This window comes from Musa acuminata, chromosome BXJ2-1, assembly GCF_036884655.1.
Source record: "Musa acuminata AAA Group cultivar baxijiao chromosome BXJ2-1, Cavendish_Baxijiao_AAA, whole genome shotgun sequence".
Lineage (NCBI taxonomy): Eukaryota > Viridiplantae > Streptophyta > Magnoliopsida > Zingiberales > Musaceae > Musa > Musa acuminata.
Genome location: NC_088338.1, coordinates 17,062,811 through 17,075,137, shown reverse-complemented (window position 1 = coordinate 17,075,137; position 12,327 = coordinate 17,062,811). Strand labels below are relative to the sequence as shown.

The window sequence follows — 12,327 nt, the reverse complement described above, 5'->3', positions numbered from 1 at the left end:
TGCCCGGGAGGACCTCTCAGGTCCATCGCTTGCTCTCGGGCTTCCCTGATCTTGACCTGCTCCCCGCTCGGGGGTTGCCGGGTTAGGTCGGTTGGGGGCGTCGCTAGTCGCATGATTTGGGGAATGATTGGAGCGAGCGTCTGCATCATGCCTGCCATAGCCTGCACTTGCTTGGTCAAGCTAAGGAACACCTCGAGTGTCACGGCTAAGGCCCTTGTGGTGAGCCCTAGGGGCGACAATCCCGGGTCGTTGAACATACGCCAGTAGCGATTTGACGTCGAAGTCGGGATCCCCCCGTCTCCGGGGGCAGGGAGGACCTGACTTTTTGGCTCGACGGAAGGGAGGTCGGTCAGTGGTTCTCTCCCGAGGAGAACTCCTGTCAACTGCTCCTTCAATATTGGCCCTCCTTCTAGCGCCAAAATGTTAGTGAACAAAAGTACCATTGCTGATGAGTCAGCACGATTAGGTCTGCAGGTCGATGTCGGGAGCTTCTTGCGGGGTGAGTAGGATGATGAAGTGGCCGCGCCCTCGGGAAGGAATGTTGGCCGGCGTTGGTTGGGATCCGGGCTGGCTCACTGCTCTCCTTTGTGCGATGGAAGATATCTCCTAGGTCGAGACACTCGTCGCTCAGGGGTGTCCGCCTTCTTGTAAAATGGCCTTTGTCGGGTGTTTCCCGACTTTGGCCCCTCTGACGAGCAAGTCAGTGAAGTATTTGATATCGAGTTTTTTTTTCTCTCTCCTAGCCGGGCGTTGGCCAAGGGTTTATATACTATTGTGTGAGGATTGGTTGCGTCTCGATTCGATATGACCGCTGACCCTTGTGGGATGGGACGGCTTTTCTGACGAGCTAATGTCTTGGGGGATGCTTGAGCGGCCTTAGACGGCACCGTCCCAAGCCCTCAAGATAGCCGTGTTGTATAGTGTCTCGGTATGGAACCTGGCGTGATGTGCGTCACAAGGTTCTGATGATATGCGATGTCGAATTCTGATACTAATTGAGACGTGGCATGTAACGTTGGTGATAACTCATCTAAGGGCCAAAATATGTCATATCACCATGAAAGTGAAAAGTTAAAGAATGTGACATTTTCTTTTTATGACAACCGTATGATAACAAATGTTGGGTGGTGATTAACTGTTAAGGTCTCACCTTACATCTGCTTGATCGATTGGTATGTTACCTAGAGTCCGACGAGCAAGTTATAAGACTCGACCCGACTCCGACTCCGACTCCGACTCCGACTCCGACGACGCCTGCACCGAATTGGAACCCAACGCCTGCGATCTTCAAGGTCTTCCAAAAAGCTACCCGGAGTTCTTTACCGGGTGCCACGTCGTACATTTTCCATTGCATTTTCTGGTGGGGCGGGCCCAGTCGAGAACACTGGATTCGTGTCTTTGGATATGTGGCAGTAGAACCGACACGGATACACCATGTGGACGAGTCCCGGAAAATGATCTCACGCTCCCTTCATGGGCCCTATCTGACTCCGTAGCCTATACGCGCACCTGGGGCGTTTACCCCATCTCGCCCTCGACGAAGTTAGGGTTTCTGGCTCTCCCGGATAACTACGCCCTTTTGTTTAGGGTTTCGCTCCGGCTGCCTCTACTGATCACGCCGCGTAGGGGGTCGATTTGACTGTCTCTCCTCTGTTCAACCTTCCCTCCTCCTTTTTATCGGCCGCTCACGATGATAGGGAGGAAGCTTTACAAGACGAAGCTCTGTATATTGTTCCAGAGGGGCCGGTGCCCTCGCCAGAACTGCAACTTTGCTCATGGCGAGGCGGAGCTCCGCCGTTTCGGTGGATCTTTTCATGGTAATCGCTAAAGTTTCCCATCTAAGGGTTTCTTTTTTTTCCCTTCCTTTTTCTTCGGTGGTCGGTAGAATTACATGACGATTTGTGTGATGGTTCCGTAGTGCTATTCCTTTACAATTCGCTGCTTCTCTATGGTTGTTGGTTGACGTGACGGGAGTTGCGCTTTTTTGATGACCATACCTTAAAAGTTGAATATCATCGAGTTTAGATTCGTCGGGTAAATAACAAATTTTTTTAGCATTATGCTCATATCGACTAAAGCTATTATTTGAACGATTGAGCTTTTTCGGTAATTATCACGGAGAGAAGCCAATGGAATTTTACTGATATCTCAAAAGAGATCCAACTACCGTGTGGAGTCAAATTATACTCTTTTCAATGAACCTTTATCGGGATGTGTTTGAGCATTTAAGTGATGTTCTGATGTATGGAAACTAAAACCCTTGATACATCCTCCCTTTTCAGAAGAAAAGAAATTTTGGTTTTTCAGTTTAAGGAGTTTTAACCTGGTTTTCATGCTTTGCTCTAACTTGGATTATTTAGATATGATGCATTTCTGCTGTTGTTGATGAATCTGTGGAGTATGGCACTAAATGGAGTAGATGAAAAAAAATATGCATAGGGAATGTAGGAAACAACTGCAGGAGATAATTTACTGTTGGCACCACATCTAGTCTGGTTCAAGATGATAGGAATTTCTAATTTTATGAAGTCCTCAGCAAGCAGCTCGTCGCTATATATATATTTTTTCATTTTTTTTTCAACTTGCACTTTATCACTCAGTATTGAACTTTAATGTATAATGCCAATGCTACTATGTTCTGGGAACATGACGAAACTCAGTACAATTGCCTGCAGATGAAAAATATGTTCTTATTTTTCTGATCAAATATCTTCTCAGGTGAATTTTTTACAGAAACTTTATGCCATATTCTTGGTTGCCTTTTGATACTATAGTGGATCAAATGATCAACCTTCAAACAGCTTTCTTGTACCGTCTGCAGTTGGAGTATGGCACATCCTGGTTTTCTTAGCTTGAAGTCAGTGCCATGATAGTTTTGATTGTTCTGACTTTATAATTACTAGCTTTGCTGCATTTCAGTCTCTACATTGTTAGCAGGTTCAGCTAGTAGTTGATGACTCATTCAGTTTCTCTGGTGCATTCTACTTGGGTGTCCTGGATCCTTCTTAATGGCCTTTTGAAATAATTATAGAAGTCATATGTTGCAAGGCTATGTTGGGAGGATTCTCAGACAGATCAGCAAAGTTATACTGTTATTGTGTCTATGGCTCTACAATGGAGAAATTTCTCAGTTTCTGTTGCTCATGTTTTCTTTTCCTCCAGAAGGCATCTATTATAAATTCCCTATCATTTTCTTATTAAATATTCAAAGGATTCTCTTGGTGATCTAAGGTTCTTATATGGGTATTGCGATATCTATTAATTTTATGATCTACTTTGTTTACTTGGTGGCCCTTTGGAATTGTTGAGGAGCCAGTACTAATCATTATTGAATTTCCCATATTGCTCATGCTGATGGTAAGCTTGATGAGATTTATTGGTTCTCCAATCTCCACCAACCTTCAGCTTGGTATCAGAAGAGGAACCAACTTCCTTCTCGTGCATGAAATCAATTTTCCTTATTTGCAGGTCGACGGGATCATAGAAGTGGAGACTTGAGAGATAAACTTGACAGAAGGCATTCTCCTCATAGGAGGCTTTCCCCTGATAGAGATGCAAGAGGTTATCATACTTTTCGTTATCAAAAGCCAATCTCCCGTGACAGAGGTAAGTACTATTATGAATTTCATGTTTTCCTTGTTTCTTCATCAATGCTCTTGCTGTTGTGGTGGCTGTGTTTCTTATTTGTACCCGTATTTGATTTGCCTTTTTAATCTTCGCATGCTGGTATCTGGCTGCTTTTTGTCTTTCTTGTTATGATTTTAGAATTCTTTGTGCAGGCTATAGCCTTTCAAGGTCTCCTGTCAGGAGGAGGTAAGTTGTTTCTTAAATTGTTCAAACTCATAAGAAACTTGCTTTCAACTGATGAAATCATTTGGTTATGAGACAAACATGCATATGGTACATTTACGTGCACCTGATGTTGATAAATGAACTCTACTGGTAAATTTGGAACTTTTGTGAGGCCTCATAGCTCATACTTCAGACTCTTGTTTGCTAAATGTGCTATTAGATTAAAAAAGTCTGGATAAAAGAGTCATGTATGTTTTCCAGAAGCCTAGACCTAATGAGGCCATTTATTGCAGTCTTGGTGTATGATGTGGTTACACTTCTTATAATTGATTGCATTCACCCTAAGCAAACCATCCTTGGGGTTGGGAATTGGGACGCATATGTAGGATAACATATTAATGTAGGAAGTTGCTTATTTTACGCATAGTAAGGATGCTATAGAGAATGACACTAGTGTTATAGTTAATACAGAAAGATCCTATGGTAGAAAGTTTTGAGATGCTATTGAGGCTGCAACCCTGTTGTTGAATTCTTTTCCAACTTTTATTAAATGTTTTTCTGTTTCTATTTCTTCTCCTCTTGTGGTCCTTCGATGGTTCTTTCTCTTTCATTCAAAAGGGTTTCGACGGCGTGATTATCTCTCATTTCTTATTCATGCTTTCTGATTGGAAGAGTTCCATTTTGTTCTTAATTCTTTATTTTCCTAGTTAACAAAAAGATGTGGCTTTGATAAAGTTATGATTGGTATCCATCTTTTCTTTGCAGATTACATGTTAATATGCATTAGGGCTAACAAACTGTCCTGTAAAAATCCATGACTCTTTAACATTTACATGAACTTAATCAATTAGTAGATTAACCGTGATTATATCTTATTCTTAGTGCTCAGCTGTAGTGAATCTTAGAAAGAAACAAAGTAGTTCAGTACCAAAAAGAGATTTCTATTTTTAAATTTCCTTGTGTAGATGTCAATCCTGGGTGCCCTCTGGGAAAGGATTTAGGAAAGAAGAAGGGAAAAGGAAGAAGGTTAATTGTCAATTGAACTTAATCAATTAGTATATTGACCATGAAATATCTGACTCAGTGCGCGGCCAGATTGGATCCTAGAAAGAAACAAAGTAGCTCAGTACAGGAAAAAAAATAGTGTGGATGTCAATCCTAGGCATTCTATGGGAAAGGATTCAGAAGGAAAAGGGAGAGGGTTTATAGTCAATTGGATATATCTAGCTCTTTCCACTTTATGTACAAACATGAGAAAAGTTCAAGGATCTAGTTGGTGTATAATGTATAAAACTTTAAAGTAAGTCAAAATGGTATTTAATTTGCTCATACAAATTTTCCATTGCATGACCATGTATGAAAAATCTGCCACTAACTTCTTTAGGTATTAAGTGTATTAGGGAACTAAAAAGTAGTAAGGTAATTCAAATCAAGATCATTAAGTCAGTTTTCTTTTCTTATTTTTTTGCAACTGCATAGCAGTGTTTTCTCGGCTGAGAAACTTACTGTAACAGGTTAATTCCTTTGTCCCTTGAATTAATATCCATCTTCTTGCTATCTTTTCACTCGATTATGTCATGAGAGTGCAGTGGGACAGTTCTGTTATACATAAGCCTTAAACTTTCCCTTTGAGTCTCAAGATATTCTTTTATCTTCTAAGCGTACTAAATTTCGCATGTCCATGAAGAAAAGCTTTCATGAGAAGTACCTAATATTGACTAACAATATTATAGAACTATTGATCAAGTTTCTTTTGCTAAACAAATATTCTTGTTAGTTGTATGCTGGACATACATGGGTATGGCTTATGGTGGTGCATTTACTAATATGCAGTGAGAGAAGGCATAGGAAGAAGCAGCACACTGATGGAGAAAGTGATGTTTCTGACAGCTTTAAAGGTTCTGATGGTCCTGAAGATAGGAAAAAAGAAGACAAGACTTCATCTTATGATGAGAAAGATGGCCTTGAAGAGCAGGTTGGAGATATACCTTGTGGTTCAGTATATCTTCTCAAGTTTGACTAGCAAAAATTTTCTAACTGCTATTAATTTCTCTTTCATCTGGTGTTCTCTTTTTCTTATTGAATTTCATGCAGTTAAAGCAACTTCAATTGGATATTGAGATGCTTGATGATCACAAATCCCAACTTGTGGTAGGTTTTATTGCATTTTCGAAGTGATGCCGATTTTCTTTTGGTTTTTTCCATTGTCTTCAGAATATTTGGATATCAAGCAACATAATGTCTTTTCTGAGGAATTTTGGTGAGAGTCACCTTTAGCATCTTAATGATTACTTTCATCTGGTATCGCTTGCCAGTTGCTACAGCTTCTTTCATCTTTGCACATAATAAGCAATTATAATTAATGCTATGTTAAAATTTTGTAATATGTATACATACTCACCAATCTACCCACACACAAATCACGCCACTTGAATTTGCATTAGCACCTGAATCCGTATATGCACCTGCGTTAGGTTACATGGATTTGGAAATATATCATCAAGCTTCATGCTTGCTAGTTCCATCATTACTTATCAGTGGTTTTATGTTGTGACATAATTAATAATTCTCAAGAAAATAACCAATGAATAATTTTTCTTCATCTAAAATTCCATATGTGGATAGTAAAGAGATGATGAGTTAAGAGTGGTTCTTCTTTTCGGTTTTATGGCAAGAGGGTCCCTTCTCCTTGGTCGAGAGAGACCCATCTTTGGTTGTCCCATCGTCCCGTCCATTTTTTTATTTTTGTCTGTAATCAATCAAGATTCTATTACCTATTTTCGTTTTGTTCTCTCTTCCATCTACTGGGCACTACAAAAGAGGCTCATGTAAATTCTTTTGCTTCTCAACTAAGAAAGGACTTGCAAGTCTTTTTTTGCAGAAAACAACCACATTATTTGAGGACGATTTAATTGCAGGTAGTGGTATACTTATGTAGACATATTGTAGTGTAATTGATTATCTTACAATGAAGACTGTATGTGAGCTTTTTATCTGCACAAACCGATATGTTAAGACTCCGTAAGGATGACTTTATGTTAGCTTTTAGGTGCATAAATTGCACTAGCCTTGTTTTAAATTAATCTGATGGACATTTTAGGGTGTGGTTTCGTGCATGTTGATTAGATTTCGATATATGACTCCTTTGATGTTGCTTTTATGTAAATATCCAAGTTCTGCTCTTTTGTAGTTGTGTTACAGCTTTTTGATTGAATCTGATCCAAGTTTCATTCATTTTTCTTTTATTATACTAGATGTGTGCATATCCATGATAGTGAATAAGGTTATTAAGATGTGATGGAATTCTTGCTATTGCTGGAAAAGATCTGGCTTCTATTGCCTGTGGAGTTGAAATGTGGTTTCAGTTGATTGTAAAATAATGCACAAAATCATGTCATTGAAAGGAAAACCTGTGAAGAACTTAAAACCCTTGAAGAATGTTACCATTATTGTATCAGTCCATGAGTTTTCCTAGATGTTTCATTGTATAGGTTTTAGTCATAGGATCCATTTTATTTTGGTTATCATGTCCTGTTTCACTTTGTTTCTGCTGTGTTTTCACATCATGCAAATTCTCTGACATGCTCACTCCTGCTGTTGATTTTGTGCATATCATTTTTTCTGGTTGTTGACTTGTCTACAGATCTTTCTGGAGGAGAAGGTTGATGAAGCACACAAGCTTTCTAGTCGAATAGCAGATCTTGAATCACAACTTAGTAAAGAGCAAGAAGATTGTAGAAGGTTATTAGTTCCATCACAAATATATAACTGGACTGGAGCATATTCGTTTAGTTTCCAGCACCAAATTATCTATATGTTGAATTCTCAGTGTTTATAAACTCATTTTTTTTTGTTTCTTTTATCCGTTGACTTCAATGTAGGACCACTTCAAAAATTAAAAAATTCATTAAAGCTCATGGACGGTATATGAAAGCACAGGAGGAGTTAAAAAGGCAAGTATAATTTTTGAAAATAAGAAATAATTTATCATTTTATTCAGTTGAGTGTGTCTTGTATGCTTCCTTCTTAGGTGTGCTATGGTGAAATGTATGTTTCTCCATTTGGACATGAGATTCATGTGTTTATAATAACATAAAAAGCATCTCCATACCCAGGTCGGGCTGCCTTTGCAGTCCCGTGTTAGGAGCATCTAGCACTAGGCTGCTTTTCTTTTTCCTTTTTGTTTTAAACTTAGCAGACGGCATTTCTAAAATCTGTTGGATATTGTGACGGAAACATTGAATGTACAGGTCACAAACTCGTCTGCAGAAGATTGGTGATCAGCTTGGTTCAGATACCTTAAAATCTAATGCCAATGAAGATGATCCAAGCATAAATGTTGTCAGCGATGGAGAGCCTAATGATGATGGTAAAACAAGTCCAAGGAATGATGACATTCTGAGTAATGCTTTGTCAAACAAGAAGAGATCACTTGGATATCTGGCTGCAAGCGAGGAAGTAAAAATTGGTAATGCATTTATATAAGTTTTAGTTGGAGTAATTCTTAAGCAATAAAAAAAATTTAGTATTGCTATTATAATATTTTCGAGTAATACTCATGGTGCTTGTTTGACTAATTTGTTTTTCTTGTCATGCCTAAATTGCTTTTACTGATTGATGTTGGGATCCATACTCTTTATGTTATGTCTTGGTTAGAAGCCATGTAGCAACAGTACCGTGTGCCTTTCCACATGGTTATGCTTAATGGTGTGGAAGATTTTATGGACTAATTATTGTAGCCTCTGGTTGTCAAACTAATGCCTTATGTATGTCTGTCATAGCACTTATTTCGTTTCTATTCATGATGTTTGGTTATGAATTATGTATTCTCCTGCTTTGTAGATCATTGGTCACTCAAGTTCTTGCTGGTGACTGGCCTTAAATAACTTCTAATCTGTTGTTTATTTTCTGCTGCCTCTTGTATTCAACCTGTAAAATAACAAATTTCCTAATCTTTGTTGTTTTCTAGTGCTTCCAGTGATGCAGTTCATGATTTCTTGTTTTATTCTTAATGCAATCATCTTGTTGTTGCAGGGATTTCACGTAAACGAGAGAGAGACTCAGAGGTAGTATATAAATCTGAGAAGCTTCCAAGGTCTGAAGGACCTGTCCCGCTGTCAGAAATGATCAGTAAAGGTACTGAGACGATGAAAACAATCCTGACCAGGAATAAGTCATTGGTAGAGGATTACAAGCACAAACAAGGAAGAAGTGCTTCTTCTAGCATTGCTTCTTTGGATAAGGTTAGATGTGATTATCCTCCGTTCTTGCCACATCTTGAAATAACTAATGGTTTTAATAGTGTCTAATACAATATATACATATGTTATATATAGATAGGTAGATAGACAGATAGATTGATAGTAGTTTACCATCTATCCTATAGATATGATAGTTTTTCTCATAAGCACCAAACATTTGTATAGTTATTCAGACTACACTTGGTACTTTCTTGAAGATATTTTGATTAATTACTTGAGATATGGTTTGAAGAAACTCCACTGTCTTTTCCTATCTTGCTGAAGTAGTGTGTTCTTTTTAAATGAATTTTCTTTCAGTTGTACTTCTTTGTGGATCTTTCTTCATTCAATTATGTGCTAAGCTTAAGCAACATTTATAACCAACAGGGAAAGGGTTCTGAAGTGAAACACTCCTTGCCTTCGACTGGTATGGCTGCTAATGCTGCAGATGAATTCATAGAGGCAGTTGAAATTGATGATAAGCCTGAAGCTATAGATGCTACTACGGTCTTTGATTATGGTGATGTTGATTATGGGACGAAGTCCTCTTATATTCCTCCTGCACCTCCTCCGGTCACTCAAAACACATACAAGCAGGTGAATCTCAACCTTTGCTCATGGCTAAAGATTCAGTTTGGTTAATAGAACTTTATTAACTAGATTCATCCGTCTTGTTACTTTATAGGCTTCACCTAACTAGTTTGACATAATATAGGTTTTGAATGTATGCTCTCCAAATGCAGGTTGATGAAAATGTTACTATTTTGTTTCTATCTTAATTATACCTGTGGCAATGTGAATAGTTTTACACTTTTCTGTAGATGTATGCTTAAAGTTCTCTTGAGACTGTATAACCGTCTTTTGATTTCTTGACATATTCTGTCCCCTTACAACAAATTCTCAGTTTTGTGTACATATATTAAATTTTACTGCATTTCTTCCACTACCTTCGATATGGATTTTCGGATCTCCGAACATTTATCAGCTCTCATACATCGTTTTCCATATCATGAATCTTACGCAGTTATCGGTTGTGCTTTTGCAGTACGAGGGTGATGACGAGGAAGTGGATGTGGAAAAGGTGGACTCTGAGATGTTAGATATTGACCTCAACAGTGAGGTGGAAATCGAGCAGGTATGATATGTGTGGGCTCTATGATGAAGCTGTTTGGTGCGTGCAATATTGTCTTGCAACCATCATGTTAGAAAACCCTTGGTTACTATGCTTTTCTCTTTTGTTTAATATTCCTGTAATGTTTACCTAGAAATGGAGCCTTCTCAGATCTATTTTTGCTTACACAATAGTAATGGTAAGGTTCTTAAGTGTCATATCTAACTCCTTGTGCGTTCGTTGCCTGTAAAACTGTTTTCTTATCCAATTGATGCTGGATTTTGCTGTTTTCTTGTGCTTGTCTTCCTTTTTTGTGTTTGTTGCTTGCCCATTATTTACATCTGTTGCCTGCAATAATAACATGTCAGTTAACACAGCTACGCAATGAAACCGGCACAGATCTGTGCATACAGCCCTCGCGTAAGCCTCACCATATTCGCCACGATGGCAATGTCCTCAGTCATCAAGCTTCGACAGGATAAATAATGCAGGAAACAAAAAAAAAAAAGAGGATACTTTTTTGGAATCGATTTATCGCTGTTTTTATGAACGTTGATTTCTTTGTTTCATTACAAAGCGAAAGCGCGAGAGAAATGTATCCAACGAGAGAAACATATTCTCTTTGGAAGGTCGTCATGGTCTCACCGGTCAATCGACGCCTGAATTAACTGTTATTGTTGCATAAACCCTCGTCTTTTAGTGGGCCCTTCTCGTGTACCGGATGCCATGAAAGCAACAGATACCAGATGGCACGAAAGCGACAAATTTAGAATCTGACAGCTCATTATAAATGCCACCAACTATAACACGCATGCATGCATGCATGCGTATTTAGAGTGAGAGTAAATTCTCTCTTCTGGCAGAGATAGATACGCTCACACACCACACCGTCTTGCGATAAAAAGGTTGGAGGCGCGCGCGAGAAATAGATGGAAAAGGAAAGAGCAGAATAGGACAGTGTACCAAATATAGATGCGCTCCCCCCTGTGGTGTTGGTGTTTATATTATTGGAGAGGAAACAATGTATGAATTGAAATTACAGTATTTGTAGGAACGCTACACTGAAACGTATCGATCTATTATACTCGGAAGTTCAAATTGATTTTACATTTCCATCTCTAGGTTAGATTCATCCTTTCGGTGTCTTTTTTAATCAAATAAAATGAACATTTGAAAACAATGAGTCTTAATATTTTTATCAATTTCGGTATCAATATTGTTTTTAAGATACTTGTTTAGTTGTAGTTTTGGTCCATAAAACATGATCTGAAACTAATTACCACTTATCGAAGACAGACAAACGATGACAAAAAGAAAATTAAGAAAAAGTCTAAATTAACAGAAGTCGCCCGCAGGCGTTGGGCAAAGCCAGGCAGGGGAGGGGGTATTCATCTACGTGAGCCTTCATATTCGTCGATCCTAACTTCTCCTCACCATCAGTATCGATCACAAGGCAGACTGGCGACGTCGAGCTGCAGCGGGCGGAGGAAGGCCCACCAGGGAGTCTCGCGAAGGGCGCGGTGGCGGTCGTCGGCGCCGCGGAGCAACGCGCTTAGCGTCACAAGAGCAGTCCCGAAGCCGACGAGGAGGAAGAGGTCAAGGCAGTCGAAGACGGAAGCGTCAGCCCCGCACTCGCTCGGGAAGACGAAGACGTAGCCGACGGCGAACCAGATGAGGAAGCAGCCGTAGGAGGCGATCACCGACAAGAGATCGTTCATAGTCGGGTGGGGGCGAAGAAGACTTACGTATTGGGATGGTGGCGTGAACGAAGCACGAGGGGTGGCGCATCGCTTCTTCTTATATCGATCGGCGAACGTCATGCACTACGTCATCGCCAGCAGCAAGTCTAACGTTGCTGGCTATAGATTCTGCTTGCAGCCCCCAACATGATCTGAATGATCTACCCTAAGCTAATAAAAAATTATTCCTACGATGTAGTTTTATTAATTACAAATTAATTTTTTATTATTATTTCGATTCTTAAACTTAAAATGTTTATATTAAAATCTATCTAATTAAACCTCTTTAATATCTCAATTATTTAATTTAAAAAATTTATATTTTTATTATCTCAATCATCACCACAACAATAATATCTATCACTATTAATATTATCTTTTTACTCATTATTTTCATATTATTCATGTATATATTATCACGCATTATATCTTCGATAAAATCAAA

The 12,327-nt window shown here is 39.0% G+C and overlaps 1 protein-coding gene across 1 annotated transcript; it reads left to right on the top strand.

The window, feature by feature from the left end:
- Positions 1-1,500: 1,500 nt before the first annotated feature.
- LOC135599025 (zinc finger CCCH domain-containing protein 13-like) lies at positions 1,501-10,436 on the top strand. Its single transcript, XM_065093660.1, has 11 exons — positions 1,501-1,817; positions 3,469-3,606; positions 3,780-3,813; positions 5,626-5,767; positions 5,887-5,943; positions 7,436-7,533; positions 7,674-7,745; positions 8,043-8,260; positions 8,827-9,035; positions 9,420-9,629; positions 10,078-10,436. Exons 1-11 carry the CDS (start codon positions 1,691-1,693, stop codon positions 10,171-10,173), a joined length of 1,401 nt encoding a protein of 466 aa, XP_064949732.1. The 5' UTR covers positions 1,501-1,690; the 3' UTR covers positions 10,174-10,436.
- The last annotated feature ends 1,891 nt before the right edge of the window (positions 10,437-12,327 follow it).

Excerpts from the sequence above, each read along its gene's own strand:
- LOC135599025 (XM_065093660.1), top strand. The coding sequence starts at position 1,691 with ATGATAGGGAGGAAGCTTTACAAGACGAAGCTCTGTATATTGTTCCAG. Across the intron at positions 5,944-7,435 it reads ATCACAAATCCCAACTTGTG|ATCTTTCTGGAGGAGAAGGT; the intron begins GTAGGTTTTATT and ends ACTTGTCTACAG. Across the intron at positions 7,534-7,673 it reads GAGCAAGAAGATTGTAGAAG|GACCACTTCAAAAATTAAAA; the intron begins GTTATTAGTTCC and ends ACTTCAATGTAG.